Raw genomic sequence first — 26,783 nt, 5'->3', positions numbered from 1 at the left:
GAGCTACAACAACAATAACGAGACAGTCCGTTCTCTCAGCCTGTGCACACTGTGGCTCCTTCAGGCAAGCCGCGGTGATTTGGGCCAGGAGCAGTGGGGTTACAAATGGGCTGGAAGTGACTTCCCGTGATCTGGGGGCTTTGTGGTAAAGCCCAACTCAATCTAAACAGCCATCCCTAATAAGGAGAGAAGTGAGGCCATCCCTAACCTCCCTTCCATGGCTGCATTGTGCAAAGCAAATGCCACGGGCTATGGGCCCAGGCCGCGGGGAGCCGACCAGCCTGACTGAGTAGGCCATGGTGTGTGGTGTCTGGCAAAGTGCCCTCCCCTCAGCCTGGCCCCACTGCTCCAGGCTCCCTTGCTGATCTCATTAGCCTTGTCTTCATGCATCAGAAAGGTCAAGTCCTGACTCTCCATCAGAGCTGGTCTCTGATGCCTTGTCTAGATAGAAGGGAGAAAGGACAGGGCAGAGCCATGGGCTTGGGTTTGTCATCCTTGTCTCACTTGAAGCAAGGCTCAGCCATTAAATAGTCCAGGATGACGCCATACCTACAAAAATGGCTAGAGCTCCGGAAGGGCAGAGTGACAGTTCCAGAACTTTGCAGACACTTCACAGTAGGCCTCCCTGTTCCTAGTCCTCCCCATCCACCACTCCCATTCAAACCAACTACCTGTCCCCTGTGCAGGCTTCACAACCCACAGAGGAATTAGCTCTGCCATTCTAAGTGATTCTCCTCTGGGACTTAGTCTCTTTTTTGAAGAGCTGGATTCCAAATGGATGGATCTAAAAAAAATTCATATGGAGTGAGGTAACCCAGACCCAGAAAGACAAATATAATATGTAGTCACTCCTAAATGGCCTTTAGACATAAAGCAAAGGTAAACCAGCCTGGAGAGGATGTAGGGTAAAGGGACACTCCTGCATTGCTGGCGGGAGTGCAAACTGGTACAGGCCCTTTGGATATCAGCATGGCTTTTTCTCAGAAAATTAGGAACCAACCTACCTCAAGACTAAGCAATACCACTTTCAGGTATATATCCAAAGGATTCTCAATTGTACCAAGAGGACATGCGTTCAACTACGTTCATAGCAGTATTGTTTGTCATAGCCAAAACCTGGAAACAACCTAAATGCTCCTCAACTGAAGAATGGACAAGGAAAATGTGGTACATTTACACAATGGAGTACTACATAGCAGAAAGAAACAAAGACATCTTGAAATTTGTGGGCAAATGGATGGATCTAGAAAACATCATATTGAGTGAGGTAACTAAGTACCAGAAAGACAAATATCATATGGACTTACTCATAAGTGGCTTTTAAACATAAAACAAAGAAAACCAGCCTACAATTCACAATCCCAAGAACCTAAACAACAAAGAGGACCTTAAGAGAGACATACGTGGATCTAATCTACATGGGAAGTAGAAAACAAGATCTCCTGAGTAAATTGGGAGCATAGGGACCATGGAAAAGGGTTGAAAGGGAGGGGAGAGAAAGGGAGGAGAGTGGAGAAAAATATGTACCTCAACAACAACAACAAAAAATTAAAAAAAGAAAAACCAGCCTACAGGCCACAACCCCAGAAAAACTAGACAACAAAGAGGACCCTAAGAGAGCCATACATGGATCTACACAGGAAAGTGGAAAAAAAATACAAGATTTCCTGTGTAAATTGGAAACATGGGCGTCATGGGAGAGAGGGGAGGAAGGAAGGAGAATACAAAAGAATGCATAGCTCAATACAAACAACTGAAAAAAAGAACCTGATTGAAGTACACACAAATTGGTTGCCTCCTCAGCGTGTTCCTGGGCGGCTCATTCACCCTCCACTATGACAGACATTTGCAGGGAATTAAGGATGAGCATTTGCACACCGGGGCCCTCGAAACTGCTCCTCAGCGTGTTCCTGGGCAGCTCATTCACCCTCCACTATGACAGACATTTGCAGGGAATTAAGGATGAGCATTTGCACACCGGGGCCCTCGAAACTGCTCCTCAGCGTGTTCCTGGGCAGCTCATTCACCCTCCACTATGACAGACATTTGCAGGGAATTAAGGATGAGCATTTGCACACCGGGGCCCTCGAAACTGCTCCTCAGCGTGTTCCTGGGCAGCTCATTCACCCTCCACTATGACAGACATTTGCAGGGAATTAAGGATGAGCATTTGCACACCGGGGCCCTCGAAACTGCTCGTCATGAAGCCACCACCACATCCTACTTCTCCCGAGACAAGGACAAACTGACCCCGAGTTAGCTAGTTAACAAAGTTACCTGCAGAGCAGTGTCGATCCTGAGGTGCTGAGTCCATGTGGGGATGTAACACACTGTACTACTGCTGGTCCACTCCCAATCTGCCCACAGATAACTTACACAGAGGAGAACAAAAATCCCACTACAATTCACTCCACAGTGAATTCAATTCAGTCCACAAACGGAGGATTCGTCATGAGCACGAACAAGCAGGCACAACAAAGGGGAAGGAGTCACATTCCTGAAGCTTGAGCAAGTGGAACAGTATCAAAGAGACTATATAAAAATGTACTTAAAATACTTGAAGATGCCAAAGAAATATATAATACACACATACATATCAGTTTAAAGCATTAAGAAACCATAAAATTAGGGCTGAGAAATTGGAAAACAAATTACAACTCTTAGAAATTAAAAAAAAAAAAGAACTCTTAAATTTGACATAATGGAAGGGTTTGAGTCCAGTTTAAAAGGCTAGAGAGAGATTCATAGAATGGGAAGACGTCCTTCAAGGAAACCACTAAGGATTTGGTTCAGAGGAACAATGCACTAGAGACTACAGTGAAGTTAAGAGAGGAGGGGTTCAGAAACGAAAGGGACTGACATGTATATTTATATAGAAGGTCCAGGGGGAGACATGAAGAAAATCAGGAACATTTTTTGGCTGACAAGTTTTTAGAATTAAATAAAATTTTTATTCTTATCAAAACAAAAACTGCACTCCCAAACAGGAGTAGATTAACCCATATTCAAATATCCTATGGTAGCAAAACAACAAAGAAAAGAGCAATTTTAACTGTAACTACGGAGAATAAAACCAGGATGCCAAGTATAAGGGTTGATAATTAGACACATGAAGAAGGTCCACAGAAAACCCCAAAAGACAAAGGTGTGTTGTCTTCAAAGTTCTGAGCAGAAAAAACTATTAATTTAAAAATAGTTTGTAGTTAAACTCTTTCAAGAGCAAGGGTAAAATTAAAATATTTTCTGACAGATAATTTATCACCCAAGGGCTTATCAATGTAACAATGAAGGATATATCTCAGGAAAAGGGGGGAAATTGAAGCAACAAAATAGGTGAAATGCCCGCAAGTAACAGTGAACAGAGAAACCCATAACCCTGCAGGTAGATATTAATAGGCACTGGGCATTGTAGGTAGGGTAAGGCTGGTGCATCCACAGCCCTGGGCAGCAATGACGGACAGTGGGCATTAAGGCATCCAGGGACCATGTTCTCCTGAAGAATAATGGCGTTCATCAGCTTAGAGCTTGTTCAGTCATAAATCAATGTTAAACACAGGGGAAATTGATGTGCGATTCCCCTCTGTACACTGTGAATGTGTTTTGTTACCACTGGTTACTGAATAAAGCGTTGACCTACAACAGGGCAGAATAGAGCAAGGCGGGAATTCCAAGCAGAGATAGAGGAGGAAAGAAGGCAGAGTCAGGAAGATGCCACGTAGCTGCCGAAGGAGACAGACGTGCCAAAACCTTGCCGGTAAACCATGAGCCTCATGGTAAAATATAAAATAATAAAATAGTTTAAGTTGTAAGAGTGAGTTAATAAAAGCCTAAGCTAATAGGTCAAGCAATGCCTTAATTAATATAGTTCCTGTGTGATTATTTCAGATCTGGGTGACCGGGAAATGAACAAGCAGCCCCTGTTTACAGGCAATAGTGAGCCACACTATTTAAGAGTTAGAGAATTAGCTGAGTGATGGTGGTGCAAACCTCTAATCCCAGCACTTGGGAGGCACAGGCAGGTGTGGTGATATTTTGTTTGTGCTTTGACAGATAAAGCTTGACTGAAGATCAGAGTGCAAAGCTAAGCCACTAGTTAGCCATAGAGGCCAGGCAGTGGTGGCACACACCTTTAATCCCAGCACTAGGGAGGCAGAGGCAGATGGATCTCTGTGAGTTCAAGACCACCCTGAACTACATGAGACTGAATCATTGTAAAAGAGAAGCAGAGTCAGGTGGTGGTGGCTCACACTTTTAATCCCAGCACTAGGGAGGTGGAGATGGGAAGTGATAAGGTTGATCAGAGAGAGGAATATAAGGGAGACAGGAGCTCAGAATTCAGTCTGAGGTTTTTTAGAGTCAGCATTTAGTCTGAGGACTTGTAGAAACAGGATACCCCAATCTGTTTGAGGATCTCCTAGAGGTCAGAACTAGTGACTGACTGCTTTGCTTCTCTGATCTTTCAGATTTCACTCACTAATATCTGACTCCGGGTTTTTATCATTAAGACTAATTAGAAATCACGCTACAGGCAGGTGGATTGCTGTGATTTCAAGGCCATAACCTGGTCTACAGAGTGAGTTCTAGGACAGTCAGGGTTACCAGAGAAACCCCGTCTCGAAGACAAAAAACAAAAAGAGTTAGAGAATTACACTTAACAGGCATACCAATTGATCTATGAATTTAATGCAAACCCGATCAAAATTCCAAAAGGATATTTTTCTTGAATATAAACAATTAGGTTTCAAAGTTTATATAGAAAAAAGAACAAAACTAAATAAAACACTGGTAAGAGAGGGTGTGCAGTTCAGGCAAAGGTGGCACACAGATCAACAGGCAGGAAAGAAAGTCCAGAGAGGGACCCACAGATGTGACCAACTTTCTTCTCAGTGTGGATGATAGAACTCGGGGTTTGGAGCAAACTCTCTACCATTGAACTGTAGTCGTAGCCCCCCAAGACAATTTATCTGTTATAATGGTACAAATTGTGGTGTGGTGAAAAGACAGTTTTTGTAACAAATTGTGCTGGGGGAAAAATCACATTCATACATAAAAGAAAAAATTTGAGTGCTGATAAACAGTTAATTCAAACAGTTCATAAATCTACATGTAAATGCAAAAAATGAAAACACCCTGAGAAAGAGCATAGAAAATGACCCTCTCCTGGGGTTGGGGAGAGGTCTTGAGTATAGTACCAGAGAAATGAGCCATAGGGGGGAAAAATAAGGGAAAATTGGATTTCATCAAAATTAAAACTTCCTTTTGTTCTGGAAGTGACATATATTCTGTTAAAAGAATACACATGATGAGCTAGAGACTGGGAGGAAATGTTTGAAGAGCTCACATCCAACAAAGAGCTATCTGGAATTTGTATGAAATCGCAAACTCAGCAATTTACAACAATAACAATTTATAATTAGTTAATGGGTTGATGGAAGAGAGGAACATTTACTTCAGGGGTGAAGCCAATGGTAAGGCGCCCATGCTCTTATAAATAAGCCCTCATTTGCCCTCCTAAAAGGAACCCTGATGAAACTCAATGGCACACACACACACACACACACACACACACACACACAAACAGGAGTGGGGGCTAGTTCAGAAATGAAAAGGATTAGCAGGCGTGGGAGAATGAGAGAGAATATGATCAAAATACATCATGTACATGTATGGAAATGTCACAGTGAAACCTATTATCAAGTATAATTAATATACGCTAATTAAAATAATTCTAAAAATAAAATGTAAGGAAAGGTTTTCTTTCCCTAGATCCTTCAGTACTAGTTAATACCATGTTTAACCACATAAATTCTTTGTCTATTTCATTCTGTCACAAGGCATCCCAATAAAAAGCAGACGTTTGGATCACAGAAAGAGCCCTTACTTGATGAGGGTCAGGAGACAGGCCTTTTTTTTTTTTCCTCTCTCTGTCTCCTTAGCTACTTGGACTATGAGAAAAATATCTGAATACCTCCAAGCGTCAAGACCTACTATGCAGCCATTTCCTCCCAACTGAAACATTCCCTTCAGGTTAGAACAGTGGTTCTCAACCTGTGGGTATCAACCCCTTTAAGAGTAGAATGACCCTTTTATAGGGAGTCGCTACCCTTTCATAGGGGTCGCCTAAAGCCATCTGCATATCAGGTGTTTACATTATGATTAATAACAGTAGCAAAAATGCAGTTCTGAAGTAGCAGCAACAAAAATAATCATATGGTTGGGGGTCACCACAACATGAGGAACTGTATTAAGGAACAGCAGCATTAGGAAGGTTGAGGAAGGGGGAGCTCTTAAAACTAAGGAAGCTATGGAAACTTGTAACACTCAGAAGTCCCTAAAGTTACAAAGCTTTCCCCAAGGTCATGCAAAGCAAGAATCAGTTGCTGGGGTAGAGGAGTCTCTGGCAGAGTTGGCTACAAATTGTCCAGGAGGCTCTAAGGGCAGGATGCTCTAAGGATACAGTTTTTGTGAGTCTTCACTTACAATGGAGGGTGCCTTTTGGTGATGTGGCTGCCTTTGATACCCATGTTCCTGCAATCCCTTCCCTACGCTCCTGTAATCTCTTCTCCATGTTCCTGCAATCCCTTCCCCATGATCCTGCATTCCCTTCCCCATGATCCTGGAATCCCTTTCCCATGATCCTGTAATCCCTTCCCCATAATCCTGCAATCCCTTCCCCATGATCCTGCAATCCCTTCCCCATGATCCTGCAATACCTTCCCCATGATCCTGCAATACCTTCCCCACGCTCCTGTAATCCCTTCCCCACGCTCCTGTAATCCCTTCCCCACGCTCCTGTAATCCCTTACCTGTGCTCCTATAACCCCTTCCCCATGCTCCTGTAAGCAACCAGAATAAACTTATTAGTTCACCAAGCTAGAGTTGAGTAGGATCATCTCTTTGGATTGTCATGTGCAGTGAACAGACATTTGTTCATGTTTCTCCTGGAAAAGTTACGTATGTCCTCATCCAGTGACTTTTCTCTACACCCCACTAGTGTCTGGGCACCAATGAGTGTACCATACAAATGCTATGTAATTTAAAATACAATTGATGAGTGTAACCGTCACCAAGCATCCAGAAAACCCCCAGACATCAGTGTTCCACACTTTGGTCCTCTTTCCTCCAGGCCTTTGGGAGCTCTGGTTCCAGGCAGGTAGTGTTTGGATTGACCCTAACCTGAAGCACAAGAAGTCATGGGGAAAGACCAGCAAACACAGGGCCTCTTCATCCTCAACAAGCCGGCAACCAGGTACTTCATACTTCTGTGTATTTCAATAGGTCCCACATTTCAGATGTGGTCTGGAGAGAAATGGAACTACTAAAGCCAAAGGCGGTTTCTAGTGGGCAAGGAGTGGAAACCCCAACTGCAGGGGCACCCCCATCAACTCTGTACCACGCTCATCCTGCCACATCTCCTCAAGGCAGGAGTTGGGACCACTCACCCACAGTGATCGAGGTGTACTGATAGGGCTCCGACAGGAAGTGTGGGAGGGTGAGGACAAAGGCACCTGCCGCCAGGAGGAGACCCCCTATGCCGATCATCCGAGGGCGGTTCACCCGACTGCCAAAGTAGCTGACGAAGATGATGAGGACGGCATTGCTGATCTGTAGAGGGGACAGGGGATCAAGTGAGAGCCAGGTTGGTCCTGCCCTTCCCCGGCCCAGAAGAGACCAACCATACTTCATCTAGGGAGAGTAGACAGGGAAGGGTCTGTCCTGCATTAATGGGATCCCTGGCAAAGCCACGCCAGCCTTGCCCAGATATTCTTGTTTAGGCTGTATTCTCACAGCACCGGTTTTCCTTCAGCCTCTGCTTTTGGGACCAACCCAGTGGAATTATCTGAAGACGTGACAGACTAACCCAAATACTGATAATTTTATATGCAAATTGTGAGTGTGTGTATGTGTCTGCAAGAGGGTGTGCTCACTGTGCAAATGTTCATACTAGTAACCTCCTTTTTTTTTCTTTTGATTCAGAGTTTCTTACTGACCTGAAGCTTGCCAAATATCTAGGGTGATTGACTCCAGGGATCCTCTTGTTGCTACCTCCCTAATGCTAGGATTATAGGCACTTGCTATTACTACACCTGGATTTTTAAATGTAGGTTCTGGGGATGGAACTCGGGTCTTTATGCTTGCACAAGAAGTACTTTACCAACCAAGCTCTCTCCCTAACCCTTCTAGAAGAATCTTTGGGGGCAAAATCCAAGGAAGCCTCTAATCCTGGAAGGTTCCTGGAGTAGCATATGTTTCTTAATTAAACTCTTAACCTTAGGGAAGTCCAGGCTAACATCCTCAGGGACTCTGGACTGAAAGTCAGAATAACAACCAAGAAACATCATGACCCCATGCCCCTGCAACTGCTCTCACTTTAACACAAACTAGAGTCATCTGAGAAGAGGAAACCTCAGTGAAGAAAATAACTCCATCAGCTGGCCTGTAGGCAGGTCTGTAGAGACATTTTCTTGTCTGTGGGGACATTTTCTTGATTAATGATTAATGTGGGAAGGCCTGGTCCATTGCAGGTGATGCCGTCCCTGGCAGGTGGTCCAGGGTTGCACTAACAAAGCCAGCGAAGAAAGCTGACGGGGGAAGCCAGGACGTTTTCCTGCGTGGTCTATGTGCTGCTTCAGTTCCCGTGCTGGCTCCCCTCCACAGTGGCCTGGTGTGGAAGGGGAAGAGCGATAAACCCTTTCATCCCCAAGTTCCTTTGGTCATGGTCTTTATGATAGCAACAGAGAGCAAGCTAGAACTTGACAGCAAAGCTGTCATGTCTGCATCCGTGAAGTCAGGAGACAGACTGAACCGGGCGGGGGGAGCCCGACTTTAGGTCATCTACCCTGTACTAGAGCAATCTTCTGGAGGAGTTGGCTTCTGCCTCAACAACTCTGGGTCTAATCCACCCCACCCCCATCCTAAATTCTTCAAAATGAAGGACAAGGACCGTGCGTACCCTTCCAAGTCCTGTCTAGTGTGCTCTCGATGGTCCTTAGAAGGTGTGTCCTGTGTCCACCACTGGGACCCTGAATGCATTTCCTCTCCCATGACCACCTTCTCATGGAACCCATCTATAAGAACTTTCTTTCTAAACCTTTGTCTTAGCTTTACATCCATCTGTTCCTTTCTGCCTCCCAGCATCTAGGGCAATATCTGGCACACAGCTGGTGCTCAGTAACATGCATCAAGAAGCGTGACCAACAGACAGAGGCTGTGGCACATAAAAGAGGGTGTGAAGCTCTGTGAGGTGAATGTGGAGGCAGCCTGGCTTCAGCAGGGAGCCCTCCAGCCTGAAGTTTCTAGAACATTCTACGATGGGAAAGCTTATTCTTGAGCTTCTTGGGTTTCATTTTTTCCCCTCTTTTTGCTTCTCTATTGTTTTTTTTATAAACGAACTGAAATGTCAGGACATTTCAGTTCTACTCGCTGACACAAAGGGTATGCGTGAGAGGTGGTGGAGGGCTCCAGAACAAACCCAGGAAGGAATGTTCGGGTACCTGGGCCCCCACTCATCTGCAGAAGCCAGGGTTGGTTTCTTTGTGGGTCCCTGGGCCTGCTTGGGCACTGGGTATTGCTCTCAAGAGGATGAAAGCATCCTCATCAGAGGATGCTTTTGAAAGAATTCTCCATTCCTTTCCCATTTAAGGCACACCTCAAAGCTGCAGATGTTCCAGCCAGGGAGGAGAGGATTCAGGCCTCACCCACCACCCTCACAGTGCCCCTAGAACAGCTCCATCGACTTGGTGGTGTTGATAATTTGAAATCTGACATAACACCCATTAATAACATACTCTGTCCTTCCGTGTCTCAAAGCCAAAGGCTTAGGGGAATGGAGATGGATATTCAGAGTGGGGTCTTAGGGATCCAACCCGCCTTGTCTGTTCCCCACTCGTGTCAGGTCACAGTAGATGATAGAAGCAGTTGTTTCCCAAGGCCAAGGCAGTCATGACTTCCCTGTTCAAGCCCCTCCACCTGCCCTTGAGCCATCATAGCCAGTCTGTGTCCTTTCATCTCACCTGGGCCCAGGAAGGCTTTGAAACTGGAGCTTCAGTCTGAAGGTTTGAGCTCTCACTACACACTCAGATGGCCTCATCCACCCTTGCACCAGACCAGGCTGGACCCTCTTGACACAACTCTGGACACACACACACACACTCACCACCAACAGCACACAAATTCCAGTTGTTCCTGGACCACAGTTTTATTTCAAGCATTCAATGATGCAGATAGAGTTTAGGGATAGGAGCTCATGGTTTTGGATTCTATTGACTGCCGTAGGAGAGGGTCTACCATATATGTCAGATCTCATTTGTTTAGTAGAGGAGCCTAGAGCAAGGTGTGAGAAGGATCCAGAGGCCGTATCTGAACTCACCAAGAACTGTGGGTGACTTGTGATACCTACAAGGTTCGGGGCCAGCTACAGTGACATAAATGTCAGAGATTTGTTTCCTTGCTGTCTGTTGTGTGTGTGAACAATATCAAGTCAAAGGCCAAATTTAAGGGTTGTATTCTTCACTGGGCAGTAAACCCAGTCCCCTGTGACGTTCCTCTCAGACCCTGTGGTTAAGATAGTATACAAATGAAGGGCGGTCTAGAGCCTCCCACTCAGGGCTGAGGAGACAGACGGCTCGGCACTTAAGAGCACTTGTTGCTCTTGTAGTAGATTTACGTCTAATTCCCAGCATCTCCATAGTGGTTCACAAGCATCCATAACTCTAAGTCCAGGGGATCCAATGCCTTCTCCTGACCTCCCTGGGCACCAAACATTCATACGGTACATTTACAGACATGCAGACAAAATACTCACACATAAAATAAGTAAATCTAATTAATTTTATTTTTAATAAAAAGCTTCTCACTCACCTCGTTCAAGCTGGAAATGAGACCTGAGGAAGAGCTGGAGAGGCCAAAGCGCTTCTCAATCGTGGTGAGGCTGCTCTTGAAGTAGCCGCTGTAGAGCAGCTGGCAGAGCTGGAGGAGGCCATGGCACAGCACGAACACCTGGGGAACAGACGACAGCCCTGTGAGGTCTCTGCACAGCGGCCCGGGTGCCTGCCCAGCCTTCCATCCGGGGCCTCTAGGCGCAGTTGGGACTGTCTCCTCTCTTAAGGTCAAGCCAGGGAAGTGGACATGTGAGGAGGGACCAGGTCAGAGACTCCCACTGAAGCTGGATTGTCACTGACTTGAAACGGCAGAAATGTCAGAATCCAAAAGGGAGAAAAGGCCATAGACAAAAAGTGGCCTACAAGAACCATGGCATGGGAAGGAAGGGCGGGCAGCAGGTTCAGAACTGGTGTCCTTTAGTTTCCGAGCATGGCATTCAGAAAGACCCATCTCTCTTCATTTCCACTAGTCATGAATTAGCAGGAGTGGGTAATCCGCTACCAACTTCCTCTGCCGTCTCCTGAGAGGAAGATGGGGATGGTGGGAGAGAAACTGTCTCAAAGCCCTTCCTGAAAGACGCCTTTGCTGTTTCCAGTAAGTACTGGAATTCCACATCTTCTCCCCTGGGCTAAGCCGTTCCATGTCCCTGTCCCTTCATCACCACGCTCACACCAGTGTTGGCCACTGTAGCCCCAGTCGATCTTCACGCCTCGCCGACGCTCTGACAGAGGTGCTGATACAGGTCTGAGTCATAGTCCAGAGGATTCCTCAGATGGATAGAGATGGGAGGTATGGCTCTAACCACAGGAGGAAATGCCAGGAAGAGAGAAAGCCACAGAGGGATGCTTTGACCGAGCTTGCTGGTCAGTGCCACAACAGGGTCACAGGCACCTGACTCTGATACCATTTCATGAGGACAGAACCAGGAGACCATGTCCTTGTCTGCTCAGACTTCCCAAGTACCCATTCATAGCCAGCAGGAGAGGGAGAAATGACAACCCTCCAGTGTAAAAGTGATAGTCATCCCTTGAGAAGGGTGTGGTTTGAGGGGATGCATAGATTGACAGTAGAGTAGGGAGGGCACGCTAGCTGGGTTACAACCTTCTACTACTTCACTCAAGACATCCTGGTTTTCAAAGGGTTGGGCTGTGGAGCCTTATGGGACTAGGTTCAGATCCCGGCTCTGTAAGAAACCTGTGGCTGCCTGAGCCGCAGTTCTTTTAACAGCACCCAGAAAGTGCAATACCCTACTGAAAGGATTCCCTAAGGGGTGTGGTTAGGACTCTTGGCACCATGCTGTGCCCACAAGCTGCCCTAACTCACTCTCCCCTCACCTCTAGAAATGAACTTGTCTATGGCTTTCAGCTCTGTACCATGAGTTGTGGGAGCTGAATTGTGCTATATACCCAGGCTGCTACAGAGGTGGCTCCTTTCCCACATGCTCCAAATCCAGTGGAATTCCCTAGAAATTGGGGCATACTAGAACATTCCCCCATGAAAACCTGCAATTACATTAGCATGGCCAAGGCTCTGAGAAGTCCTTCATTAAATACCTGCTCAGCTTTAAGTCAATTTCCCTCCTCTCTCTCTCTCTCTCTCTCTCTCTCTCTCTCTCTCTCTCTCTCTCTCTCTCTGTGTGTGTGTGTGTACAACTGGTTTGAAGCCAACCCCCAAGCGTTGTTCCTCAGGAACCATCCGCCTTGATTTTTTTGAGGCAGGGTCTCTAACCGGGACTGGTAGGTTAGGCTAGGCTTGCTGACCAGGGAGCTCCTAGTCTGCCTCCCCAGCACTGGGCTTACATACACACACACACCACCACCACATGTGGCTTTTCACTTGGGTGCTGGAGACTGAACTCTGGCCCTTCTGCTTTCGAGGTAAGTTCTTTACCCCACTGAACTTTCCAGAACCCTGACCCACCCTCCTTTACCTATAAACAGCTAGGTGCTCCACTCCATCCCATTTAACAGACAATAGACCTCTCCAGAATACCTCGCAGAGAGATAAAGAAAAGTAAACAAAGACCGTATTCCAAGGATTACTACTATCAACCGCTTTCGAGCCCCGCGTTCTACCTTCGTTCCTTCTCTAGGCATTTCTTGATTCCACGAATTATACAGCACATATGATTTCTTGTTTGTTGATATTTCTCCAACAAGTTATAGACTTTCAGGAGAAGAGATGACAGGAGATTTTTCAGAACAAATAATCCCCAGTGCTTAAAGCAATGTCTGGTTCAGAACTGTCAAGTGAGCATCGCGTCTTCAAAAACACTGCAATAACCTATAGTCTGGACTATTTAGCCAGCAGAGAGCCACTCAGGAGCCCAGTGGTGGTGGCACACACCTTTAATCCCAGCACTCAGGAGGTCGAGGCCAGCCTAGTCTACAGAGCGAGTTCCAGGACAGTCAGGGCTTCACAGGGAAACCCCATCAGAGGTGTGTAACATTCAGGGCATTGCACATGCATTGAAATGACCAGTTTTGATCATTTATAAAATTCCCCTTTGATGTGGCTATAATTGACAAGCCCAGGCCTGCTGTCCCCTGGCCTCCTCAGAATGGCACTTGAGTATTCCAAACCCAAACTACAAAAGTTAAAGATTTGTGGTTGTGTACACAGGGGCTTTCTGATGTGGTTGAAATCATCTACATTTTTATGGCAGTGATATTTATACAGGTAGAGTTTATATTTAAGGTCTGTGCATTTATTGTAGGCAAACTAGGCCTCAATAAAGTTGACTAAAGGAAAATTCCTTTGAAGACAAAGTCACAAGCATGAAGGGTTTCAAAATAATATTCTGATACTTTGAAGGACATTCTACAAACGGCTTTCTGGTTTTGTTTTTGTTTTAAACTATGAGCATTGGCAATGTTGAGGGAATGTTTGTTTATTCAAGGGGCCTATGCTGAAAGGTTCAAAACTCATGTAAATATTTAGATTTATGTGTCTATACCAATGCAAACACCAAGGTTTACAGGGTGTGTGTGTGTGTGTGTGTGTGTGTGTGTGTGTGTGTGGTGTATGTATCCTTAACACAGTACTCTTGTAGGTACATCTTGCAAACACGTCCTTGCTGGGGAACTTTCTTGCAGGGTTGCATGTGAAGGAGGCTCTCAGATGTTCAAATATGAAAGCCATGCTCACAGCCCCATTCCTCCAGCCCTGTTCCTCGGTCCTAGCAGTTACGGAGGCTATGGTGGGGAGAGTGAAGAAGAGAGAGGCAGAGAAACAGGATTGGTCATTAAGACCGGTGACCTAAGAAAGGCTGAGAAGAAGCTCATGACAGTAGAGTGAAGGATCCCAGGCCCAAGGCAAGTTTCAGTGATGTGTGGAGGACAATGGTAGCGGCAAGCGCTCGGGGTGAGTAGGGAACCCTGACAACTAAGGATAAGAGGGGAAGGGTCAAAGGACACCCTAGATAAGCTTTGTCTTCATTATCATTTTCATGACACGTGTTTTTTCCTATCCTAGACATTGGAGCTATTAGGTCCTGACATCAGAGCATAGAAACTCTGGCAGGCTCTGACACTGCCAGGCAGTCTGACATGCGTCCAGAGGGTGTCTCAGCCCTCCATGTTCAGTATAGACCCTCTTGCTCTGTCATTGTAGACTATGCGCCTTCATGGACGGGGAGTCTGCTCACTTAGACGTGCCCTTCTCCCTGTTCCTCCCAACTTTTCACAGTTCTGTCCGTACCTTTATTATTATTAGACCATTCCACTTTGTAGCAAGCAAAGTGGAAGTCATAGGAACAGGACTTGACTCCTGGAAACACCCCCTCCCCCTCCACACACACCAACTGATAGTGTCCTTGATCCACAAGCAAAGGGTAGCTGGGTTTTTCCTGGGTAAAGGGCTGTTCTCTGCTGGCCCTCACCCCCAGAACTGAGTTTCCTGCCTCATAACACACCTGCAGATTCTATATCTGCTGCCTCTGGGCAGTGCAGGCCTCACGTTCCCCACCACTGAAAGCCCCTTGAAGGCACCAGGGAGCCTGCCCCTCCCAGTCTATCCCACCCATCAAAACTTTCCAGCCCTTGTCCAGTCCACAGAAAGTACTGAGTTGTTTCATCCATTCATAGTGTCTCCCCCTTTTTAATTGTTTCTGATATCTTTTTTTTATCATACTTAATCATTATTTTCATCAAAATGGGGGGCTGGAGCCGAAGAGAGATGAACATATGCTCAGTCTGCCATCTTGAATTGCAAATCCAATCTATTCCAAACCTTCTGCCCACATTTTTTCAATGAAAAAAAAGAGACAGGCTCTAAGAAGCATATTTAACAAATTTCTCATAAAGAATATCCTACATAGATAATGTATACCATGTTCCTAACCTAGCTCACACTCAGCTTCGGGATGGGATGCTTCTATCAGCCTACCATGGGGCAGAATCATCTAAGAGAAAGACTGTTTCATAACAAGGTATCAGCTATCTCATAAAGTTTATTGAACACTGTACTGAAATTGGAAGACAGAGTGGTGGTGTGGGTGTACTTTCATGTCACAGTGGCGTCAAACACATCATTAAGGGACCATCTATTACATCCTGGGCAGTGGACTAAACTGTCAACCTCCAAAGTATAAACAGATCCTCCTTCTCCCCCACACACTCAGGTCATGATGGTGTTATCCAGTTGGCTGAATCTTCTAGAGAGTGAGGTGTGCCTCTGACGGCAGACACTTGGCCTGATAGTGGTACTGACTCTGGATGTATGCTCACCCCCCACTTACACTCCCCTGCGCCCAGCTCATCCTCCTGCTGCCTGGCAGTTCACCAGTGGCTAAGAGCTGAATGGAGAGGTCCCAGGTTCAAGGCACCAGATTGCAACAGAGAGGAAGATGTTTTCCAATGTCATCAGACATTTCAGAAAGCTGAAAAAGGAGAGGGGTTGAATTGGAGCCTCTGGGACCCATCTGAGAGGTCCTCATTGTTGAAAGAGGGATGGGGAATCCCTCTTACTTTTTCCAAAGGGTGAAGGAAGTAAATCAAAGAATCAGAAGTATCTAGACAGTCATTGAGCCCGCTTAAGCCTCCTGCACCGTCTGCAGGGCAAAGCCCAGTGCCCCACTGAGGAAGCTTCTCTTACAAAGTGATTCAGGAAATCAAGTATATTTCCATACAGGAAGAAATGTCTGCACAAGATAACACTCAGAGATTCAAAATAGCCAGCCCAGGCTCCAAGCTGGTGTCCTTTGGAGAAAAAATAAGTCAGAGTATCGTCATGATTATTACTATTGTTGTGCACCAGAGAAGGCCTTTGATAAGACGGTATCCTCTTGGCTCTTGGGAGTTAAAAACGAACAAACAAAAAAAAAAAACAGAGTCAGAACACAGAAGATTGCAAGACACTTCCTTGCTCCTTCATAGGGAAGCAGGCAACTTGGGGAGCTGGACCTGGGATTGTATTATCACTAGAAAGGGTCTTTGATAAGATGGAGTCCTGGGGAGTCCTTTGAAGTCAAAGGATCCATCTGCTCGCTGTGGAAATGAAGCCAGTGGCTTTCCACAATGCATCCTCATTTTAAAACCAGCACAAAAAGGAGAGAAGCAGAGGTGCATCTGAGCTCCCAGCCACACCAGGTACCCTGAAAAGCCTTCTGTGCTGGCTGTTCTATGCTGCTCTGGTCTGCCCCACCCCCCGGGGGCGGGGGCTGCTTGTCTGATGCTCAGCACCAGGAAGGGGTGAGGCAGACTGCAAGGAGGTGGTGGAAGGGTGACAGGGAAGAGCAAACTGTGAGAGGTTGCCTGAGGGTGACATCTGGGTTCTGTACTTTCAAAGTCACAGATTTGGGAAGAAAAAAAAAAGTTCTAAGAGGGATTAAAATGTGAGCATGTGAGGCTGTATGATTTATCATATTAACTGGAAGCATGGTTTCCCGGTAAATAAACATTTGGAAACAAAATTACCACTGGCATTCATGTCAATGTATGCTCGATTTCATTGTTTTCCAGAAATTCTGAGGGGCTTATTTTATTTTATTTTTAAGACAGTAAAAGACTCCTTAATGGAGAACAAGTACCATCTTGAGTTTTGGGGAAGTTGGCTTGGAGTCGCTTGCTAGGTTGAAATGAAGCTGCACTTGGGCAACGTGCTTTGAATGCATTTATGGCAGCGAGAGGACATTCAGACCCTGTGAATATGGAAACTCTTGCTAGTTTATATCCTTCCTCATCTTTGTTCTGGTAACAAGATGGGATGTCAATATTTTTTCTCACATCCTGGAAGGGTTTGAAGATAAAGCCCGTCCCTTCCTGCCTTTAAGCAAAGGGCAGCCAGTTTTTCAGACAGAGAAACTGCAAACTGTAATCCAAATGCAGACTCACATGAGTCTAGGACCTTTGGAGCTGACCTCCAGGGAGGGGTGCTGTGGCCCCATAATGGGGACCTGGCCACCAGGAAGCTCGGAGGAGTGGCACTTACAGCCCTCACACCAACTTGTCTCTATTACTTGTTTTCCTTTCTCTGTTTTTCACATGGAATGTTCTCACTTTTACACCTACAGACCAACACATAGCACAGACCCAGTGCATGCTTGCAAACCTAGTTAATCTCACACGCCCCTGGAGAATGAATGATTCCTTGTGCTTGTGGAGAAGGTGACTAAGGCCCAGGGGAACTTGCAAAAGCATCTCATTTTGCCGTTGGTGAATGACAGCAGACCACAGACTTACCACCCTTCCATTCCACCACATTGTCTGCTCTCAGGAGTATTCAGAAGAAAGAGCTGCTGTAGAAACTGTGTTTGCTGAGGTTGACAGTTCCTGACCATCACATTAATGGATCCTCCAAAAATTACCTAAATTCTATAGGACTCTTCTCTCTCTCTCTCTCTCTCTCTCTCTCTCTCTCTCTCTCTCTCTCTCTCTCTCCATCCCTCCCCCCAACTCCTGGGTTATATAGGAACTAGCCGTATAACCCAGGCTGACCTCAAACTCCTACCTCCCAAGTGTCAGGATCACCGGAGTGCACAACTACACTTGATGTGGGATTCCCTTCTGTATGCCGTGAATACCATTGGTTAATAAAGAAGCTTCTTTGGCCTACCAGCAGGGCGGAATAAAATAAGGCTGTAATTCCAAGCATAAAGAGGAGGAGAGAGTAGGCAGTGTCAAAGAGAAGCAATGTAGTCACTACAGGAGAAAGAGGCCAGATGCTGGAACCTTACTGGTAAGCTACAACCACGTTTTGATACACAGATTAATAGAAATAGGTTAATTTAAAATATAAGAGCTAGCCAATAAGAAACATGAGCTAATAGGCCAAGCAGTGTTGTAATAATACAGTTTCTGTGTGATTATTTCAGGCCTGGGCGGCTGGGAAATGAATGAGCATTCTCCACCAACATACTCCCAGCTAACTCAACAAGGATCAACAGTGAACTATGTGATGCCACTCTATCTAGCTGTCTGTTTCCACTGTAAAACCCTTGGTAAGAGATTTCTTCACTTTCCCCTGGATGTAATGGTACCCAGGATGTCTGTGCCTCCACACATACTTTCCTTAGGGGTCTCATTCACCCACCTGTGGGAGCTTGGCTGCTTCCTGAAGTCCTCCCTCCTCAAATCAACTGTGTCCCTCCTATTCCCACTGACTTCCCATTAAGTCCATGCCCCATATTATTCATGCCTTCCTACAGTCTCTTCTGGATCCAAGCTTTTGCCCCTGGTGCATCCTAGCCAAATCTCAAATTTGTCATATTCATCTATTCCGGTCCTCTCCAGTCCCTGCCACCAGCAGCTCTCACAGGGCCAGGGCCACCCTCTGTCACATTTCCTTCGCACACCTACTCTCTCCTTATCTACTCTTTCTTTCTTTCTTCCTTCCTTCCTTCCTTCCTTCCTTCCTTCCTTCCTTCCTTCCTTCCTTCCTTCCTTCCTTCCTTTCTTTCCCTCCCTCCCTCCCTCCCTCCCTCCCTCCCTCCCTCCCTCCCTCCCTCCCTCCCTCCCTTCTTTCTTTCTTTCTTTCTTTCTTTCTTTCTTTCTCTCTTTCTCTTTTTCCTCCTCCTTCTCCTTTTCCTCCTCCTCCTATTCCTCCTCCTCCTCCTTCTTTTTTTTGAGACAGGGTTTCTCTATGTAGCCCTGGCTGTCTTGAAACCCACTCCATAGACCAGGCTGGCCTCAAACTCAGAGATCCACCTGTGTCTGTCTACCGAGTGCTGGGATTAAAGGTACATGCCACCACACCTGGCTCCTATCTACTCTTCAAACACCAGACAGGGAAGTCTTTTGAGAACCCTCTTATTGAATTATGACACTCTCTCAGAAAGCGCAAATGTTGTAAGAATACAGCTTGGAAAAGATTCCCTTCCCAGCTTCACTTAAGGGACCCATAATAAAAACTAGATCTTTTCCAGCTTCCCCAAAGCTCCCTGGGGTTTCCCCATTTGCCACCTGCCTCAGCTCCAAGGCAGCCACTCTCCCGACTTCCAAGAGCCCCTGTTTCTTAGCCTTTGGACTCTGTAGGAAAGGACTTCTATGTGGCAGCATGATCTGAGAATGGAGACCAGAGCTTGCCGCGACAATGACAATCCTGTGGGGTTCCCACCGCCTTAGCTGAAATGACAGCCCAGTGTCCAGCCTACTGTGCCCTCCGTTCCCTAACTCTTGCCCACCTTCCCCTCTCCCTAGACTCCCAGCACAGGGACCACAGCTGGCCTCTCAGGTTCCAACTCACCTACATTCAGTGCTTGGTGCTAAGTGCTGAGATGGGTAGCGAAATGGAAAGGGTGCTGCTCCCTCCCACACCAGGTGATGTGTTGTTGGGCAACACACAATGATGAGAAATGCTCTCCTTTGAGGGTTCTTTACCATCCTGTGTGTGTGTGTGTGTGTGTGTGTGTGTGTGTGTGTGTGCCCGCATGTGTGTGAGAGCACATAGATGCGTGTGTGCAGCTGCGTGTGTGTGTATGAGGCCAGAGAACAACCTCGGGGGTTCTTTTGAGATAGGGTCTCCTACTGATGAAGCGGTTGAGAGGTAGGATAAGCTGATTGGTCAGCAAGGTCCCAGAATCCCCCTGTCTCTGCACTCTCTCCCACCCAGTACTTCAGAATCCCAGAGCTCCCATCAGATCCATCTCTATGCAGAGAAGTGAGGCCTCAGACTCAGTTTTGACTTTTGGTTCTTCCCACAGGTTTGTTTGGGCAGACAATGGGCTGTCGAGTTTCTTCTGGGCATGAGAAGCAGAGAGTATTAAGATGTGCCCCTGGGGAACCCAGGGGAGAGGCAAGAAAGTTCCATCAGAAATTAGTCAGTGTCCGGGCAGGATGGGAAAGAACCTTCATTCAGGGAAGCCTTGCTCAGGGCAGCCTGTGTGTCCACCCACCACCCGTTCATCTCCACAGCAACAGCAGCTCCCAGGAGACCTTGGAAGAAACCTTAATGCACTTGTTGGAAGCCACAGAAGCCACAGTGGAGCGCCAACGCTCAGTAGTGGGTCCCTGAACAGATGTATAAGAGACATGAGCAGAGGACTTGAGGAGCTTGTGTGTGGAGTGTCCATCCTTCCCGAGTGGGTCCCCAGCCCCACTCATTGTCAACACTGTCTCCTCTGACTGCTCCCAAGTAAAAGTCCTTCTCCAGGTTAGGGCATTCCAGAGTCAACACATGCACACCGCCATTGAGCTCTGCCCCACCCACTGCTCAGAGACCATCTTCTCTGTAACCAGCAGTCCCTGTAAGACACACTTATTCTTATGCACTCACACTCACACACTCCACCACAGTCACCTCCTGTTCCCCTCGCCAGCCTGCCAGGGGACTCACAGAGCTACAGGCTGTCTTTACAGGCATGCCCCTGACAAAATCCCACCACTCCAAACGTGATGTCAGTTCCCTGCAAGTTTGGCCCTGTGCAGAGCAGGTCCATCTGAGCCAGGATGAGATATTCAGGCAAAGCTGGGTAGTGATGGTGCACATCTTTAATCCCAGCACTTAAGAAGCAGAGGCAAGCAGATCTCTGATTTCAAGGCTAGCCTGGTCTACAGAGTGAGTACCCAGGAGAGCCAAGGCTATACAGAGAAACCCTGTCTCACAAAACAAAAACAAAACAAACAACAACAACCATCAAAAAAATCCAACCAACCAACAAACCAAACAAATACACAAAAAGATATTCAGGCAAAATAAAACACAACAGGAAGAGGTAACATGCAGCAAGGCCGACTGCCCCACCCTCCCTGCAGGAAAAGCAGTTCGCTTGCTTCTCCTGTAGGCAAGGAGAAGGGCAGTAGGAAGCAGAAAAAAGCTCTTACCCAGTGTTCAGATCTCTGCACCCCATCAGACGCCTCAGGGGAAAGAAATGGCTCTCTGCCTTAAACTGTGAACACGATTTCACTAGGTGACCTCCAGGAGATCATGAGAGGGTCCTGCCACCACTGCTCAGATTTTACCAACCAAGTACCAAAGGCATGAACCCAAAGGTCCATGTGTGGGTGACTGTGGCAGGGAAGGCAGCTGTGCACCCTCACAAGTCTCTACATCTTTTTCATACACACCCCCCAGCCTTATAAGTGCTCCCTAGTACACTTTGCTATGGTCTTGCTTCAATCCTTTGAGGACTCACATAAAACATTAAGGACATTCTCTGTCCCCAGCTTCCTTGCTGGGTATTACAGGTTAAGTCGTGCTTTCCAGAAAGCTATGTAAGCATCCTCACTCCTGGCATCTGGCATTATTTGGAAACAGGGTCTTTGAAACTATAATCAAGATGGTGGTGGGTTATTGAAATAGAGGAGGCTCAAACTCACTGACTTTTGCCCATAGAGGATGTATAGATAGAAAGACACACAGGCAGGGACACGTGTGACAGTAAAGGCAGAAATTGAAACAGTGTGTCTACAAGTCAGGGAATACCCAGGACATCTGACTGTCTCTAGAAGAAAGGAGATTGGAATCCTTGCCTTCAACTTTTGAAGGGAACCAACTTGATTCACACTTGATTTTTTTTTTTAAATCTCTGGTCTTCAAACATGATGGAGAATAAATCCCTGTTGTTTTCAGCACCCAACTTGCAGCACTTTGTTTAGTCAACAGAAGCTGCTATAATACAATGGGGGCCAGGGTTTTTTTTCAAAGGCAAGGCTGAAGCCTGAGTGTTGCATGGAACCTGAATTTGACTCTTACCTTGTCCAAGTGCTATGAACTATAAGATGACAAGCCAGTCCCAACATCATTTCTGTATGGGTAAAGTTGTGGCAGTGGCAGTAACTGTGAATAGCCCTGTGGGACTGCTCAGAGACTAATAGCGGACATTTGCAGGGTGTTTAGCATGAAGCTTTGATCCTGTTGGATCAACATTCACTCTTTGAGAGCCAAGATGGTGGCAACAGTGAACACTTTGTAATTGCCTTGGTTTATCGGTTCTGAAAGGCTTGGTTTTTCTTAATCACGGCTATGGGAAGAGGGACAGTGTATTGTTGCTGATTCTTCCTGGAAAAGAACATTCGAGACCATATGCAGATAGTTATTGACTAGCTCCCTAGGTCAGGTACATTCCATGAGAGATTAAGAAGCAAACAGGGCTGGATTCCCTTTTGGGATAATTTGTTGATAAGATCCCTGAGTATAATCGCAGCAAAATCTCTTGAGGAGAATTGGTCAGACAATAGAGAAGTGGCCCAGGTGCCCTACCGGGACAAGGGCTGTGGACAGGTGAAGGCCCCGTCCCTGGAGAAGTGAGCCAGAACTAGGTTTTTGAGGATAAGTAGATTTTAGGAAGTGGAGAGAAAAGCAGGGGCCATCTCCAGGAAAACAGTGTGTTCTGGCCAGGGGAAGGTCTGCTTAGTTAGGGAAAGCTCTGGGCACTGTCAGGAAGAAATTAAATCATGAAGGAAAATTGGCTCCCTAGAGGGGCCATAGGAGTTTATCTCCTTCTGGCCATCACTGGAGACTGCTAAGCAGGGAGGGCACCTGCCAGACCTTTCACATGGGTTGACCTGCAAGAGGGAAGAAAGCTGACAGACTAGGAGAGGGTAGGCTGCTAGGCAAGGCAGAAGTCTCTGGTTGGACAGTGGTCTTGGCTAGGGAGCAGCCAAGGGAGAGGATTTCTGGCAAGAAAAAGGCTGAGAACTAAGGTGGCCCAGAGATGGCAAGGGACATCTTGAGGGGAACAAGGAGCTCAGACGGTGAGGCAGACAGAGCAGGTGCTGAGAGGCACAGGCCACAGGGCTGAAGGAGAGCATGCGGGAGCAAGTGAACAGGTCAGCTGAGGGAGGCAGTCTAACTGTGTGGTCCATCAGGATAGGTCCTGGAAGAGAGAGTGCAAGGAGATGGGACAGACAGGGGACAGTGACAACAAGGGAAAAAGAAACAGCCGGGCGGTGGTGGTGCATGTCTTTAATCCCAGCACTCGGGAGGCAGAAGCAGGTGGAGCTCAGTGAGTTCAAGGACCTGCCTGGTCTACAAGAGCTAGTTCCAGGACTGGCTCCAAAGCAACACAGAGAAACCCTGCCTCAAAAAAACAAAAACAAAAAAAGAACAAAAACAAACAAACAAACAAACCAAAGGATCAGTTAGAGGCCTAGTATGGGGAAAAACTGGGTCGGGCACCTCTAAACCAGTTCTCTCTGGTCATATAAACGGTTGGTGACAATTTAGTCACATACCTAGAGAAGGCGGTTCAGAGGCTGACTGGTAGTGGCATTAGGAGCGGCCTCTGGGTTTCAGCAAGGCCAGCAATGGTTCCAGGGAAAGAGAGACTTTGCTGCCCATTATTCAACTTCATATCCTGGGGGAGAGCGTATGGAACACAGACACCAGTCCCAGTGTCTTTTTCCTTTATCTCACTCCTTCTTTCCATTGTTTTTCCTGGCAGTGCTGGGGCTCAGACCCTGGGGCTTATGAAGGCTAGGTTGAGCTATCTTCCCACTCAAGACTGATCCCATCATCTTTACTGCCTTTTTCTGCCTTTGTCACTGGCAGGGGCCTCCTTGCCAGACTCCACATTGTCCCTACTAATAAGGTGGAAGGCTTCCTTGACATAGAGCCCCATGGACACCTCCTGACAGCTGAGATACTAAACTGACACCAGACTAGGACAATGCCCCAGGCCCTTGACAGATACCCTAACACAACTAAAGTCTGATTTTCCAAGCTCACGGATCTGCAGTCAGACAAGGGCCACTTGAACTCTAACAGTATTTACAGTCTGATTGAAGCCGAGTCTCTGGTCTAGCCTTGGAAAAATGGAAGTCCACACATGTGGTCCTATCTGGAAGTTGTAGCTTTTTCCCTGATGGCTGTCCCAGGAGGGCAGAGAGCCAAGCTGTTCTCTTGGTGTTCTGCGGTCATTGCTATGGAACCCAGGCTGCGTGTGTTGAGTACCCCTAGAGAGCCTGTGTATTCCACCATGGCTGCTCCTCCTGGCTAAGAAGACTAGTCTCCTGGCTCAGTGATTCAGTCCTTGATTTTTTTTTTTTTTTTGGTTTTTCAAGACAGGGTTTCTCTGTAGCTTTGGAGCCTGTCCTGAAACTAGCTCTTGTAGACCAGGCTGGTCTCGAACTCACAAAGATCTGCCTGCCTCTGCCTCCCGAGTGCTGGGATTAAAGGCGTGCACCACCACCACCCGGCCTCAGTCCTTGACTTTCACCTGAGCCACACCAGAAAGTTTTGGGAGGCTTTCATTGGTCAGTCTAACAGGCCAGCCAAATTTCTTCCATCCGTTATAAAAGCTTACATCAGAAGTTTAAGTTGCCTGGCAACCAGGGGAGCCAAATATGAATTAATTCCTGTCAATCGCTTTCATGAGTGCCTTGGCCACACACATAACAGCAACCACAGGATGTACACTCTGTTACACATCAGGACCTCAAGATGTGCTTGCCTCAGAGGAGAGGTCTTTGAACTTTGGGGCACATCAGAAATATCAAGGGGTTTACCAAAACACAGTGGATCCAGCGCCTCCAGTTTGTCATTCAGTAGTCTGGGGTGGGGCACAAGAAAATGCTCCATTTTATCAATCACTGCTGTAGAGTCAAAGGAAGTTCTCCTGAACCTAAGTCCCCCCCTTCCTAACATGTTTCTGTCCAGTGAAGAAGCTCAACCTCTGGTCTTACACATCTTGTAAAAAACAGGGACACTGAAAAGCAAACTCTTTCTGTGGAGTGAGAATCTATGAGACTCCTCCCCACCCCCCATGGCCGGGTAGGGGGGTCTGGCTGCACAGTGTGCATGGGGGAGCCCCCATCCTGATTCCTTTCCTTCTTCACTTAGAACACTGGAAGGCAAGTGCAGGAGAAGAGGGGAATGTGAGCTCCTTATTTGCACCTGGCTGCTTTGGGCTGGGCTTTCTCCCTGCAGACCTCAAGATTCCTGAATGCCGTCATCAGCGAGCATCCTCAGATGGGAAAGATAAGTCAAGCAAACACACGACGCCTACAGCTGCCGATCCAGGAGCAGCAGACATGAGCTCACCTACTTTCCACCACCCGCCCATTCCCATCTGCACCCCAGGGGCCTGTGACCTAGCAGCAAGGAAAGCAACATGCGGAAGGGGCATCTAGATGCTGGTGAGCCACTCATCCTGTGGCCTGGCAAAGTTGTTGTAGAAGGAAGCAGACTCCCATCATAGCTTTTCCCGAACAGGAAAGGGGCAGACCACACCCCTTCCTAGGCTTCTTATAGGAACTCACCCAAGCACTCCTGCCTCCCAGCAACAATTTCAGGAGGGCCCACATTTCACGGAATCCCCATGGTCCCACGGTACCCCCAACTCCTATAGCTGTCACAGTCCATCCTGCACAGGTCCTAATTATAACAGTGAATTGAACGCGTCAGCATGGCTAGGCTTGCCTCCACCCATTCAATCAAACACAATCCAGGTGTTGCTATAGAAGTCTGCAGATGTAATTAAAATACAGAATCACCCGGCTTTAAGCAAGGACGATAATCTTCTATAATCTGAGTGGGTCCAATGCAATCAACAGCAAAATTTTAAGAGAATTGGCAAGTGTGCGTGTAGAAACACACACACACAAACACACACATGCATGGACACGCACACTATGGACAGAAGCTTTGGTCCAAGCCAGTGATTCCTAGGTGCCTGTTGGTGATTGGACAGAATAACAATGACATTCAGAGAGATGCAGAGACTCTAGCGTGCCTGCTCAAGTCTTACACATGTTTTTTAGTTGGATTTCTTGGGCTATGTTCTGTGTACATTCTAGACAGGAGTCCCAGTCACCTCTAGGTATTGCAAACACATTGCAGCCTGAACGTTCTCTTTGCTTTAGGCATGTTTACTCGTTACTAACACGGATAACTCATCTCTATGTCTCAGTTTCCTGGTAACCTCCTGTCCCCTGACTGTCAACCTTTCTGGGTCCTGCTGTTTTCATCCTTAAGTGTCTTGGTTTTGTTGTTACTTGGTTGGTTCATTGGTTGATTTTTGAGTCAGGGTCTGATGGAGCCCAGGCTAACCTCCAACTTGCTCTGTAGCCAAGACTGATCTTGAACTTCTGGTCCTCCTGCCTCCACCTCCCAAATGCTGGAGATACTGGTGTAACCTTTGAATATATTAGCTTACACGGCAAGAAGGAAATCTGAAGGTGTGAATAGGATGTTAAATTGGGAGCTTATTCAGTATCTCTGTGTGTAATCACAAGAGTCTTTATGAGAGAGTGGGGGAGAGGGGAAGCTGCGGGACTTCAAGATGCTAAGCCGCCATCTTTAAGGATGGAGGAAGGGGCAGAACAGGAAGGGACGTGGTTGACCCTCATATCCAATTGTTGTAGATGTCTCTTTTCAAAAGCACTTTGACTGTATATTTTAATCCAACCTGAGACTCTCTGGCATGGAAATGATGAGGGTAGTCTATTCGCAAGAGTTGCGATTTTCTTCTATCTGGTTGGCACATCATTCTCCACTTTCTAATGAAAGAGGTTTGCTTTTGGTTT

At 46.8% G+C, this 26,783-nt stretch overlaps 1 protein-coding gene across 1 annotated transcript in view; it reads right to left on the bottom strand.

The window, feature by feature from the left end:
• The window catches only part of Slco2a1 (solute carrier organic anion transporter family member 2A1), a 77,658-nt gene that overhangs the window by 35,711 nt on the left and 15,164 nt on the right, over positions 1–26,783 (bottom strand). Inside the window, exons 2-3 of the mRNA XM_048417199.3 lie at positions 10,861–10,998; positions 7,443–7,605 (exon numbers count right to left, since the gene is read on the bottom strand). Of these exons, the coding sequence (XP_048273156.1) occupies positions 7,443–7,605; positions 10,861–10,998 (301 nt within the window). The remainder of the gene's footprint in view (positions 1–7,442; positions 7,606–10,860; positions 10,999–26,783) is intronic.

The sequence above is a fragment of the Myodes glareolus genome, chromosome 4 (assembly GCF_982192425.1).
Source record: "Myodes glareolus chromosome 4, mMyoGla1.1, whole genome shotgun sequence".
NCBI classification, from domain to species: Eukaryota; Metazoa; Chordata; class Mammalia; order Rodentia; family Cricetidae; genus Myodes; species Myodes glareolus.
Note: the sequence above shows the minus strand (reverse complement) of the source record. Positions and strands in the feature narration are given on the sequence as shown.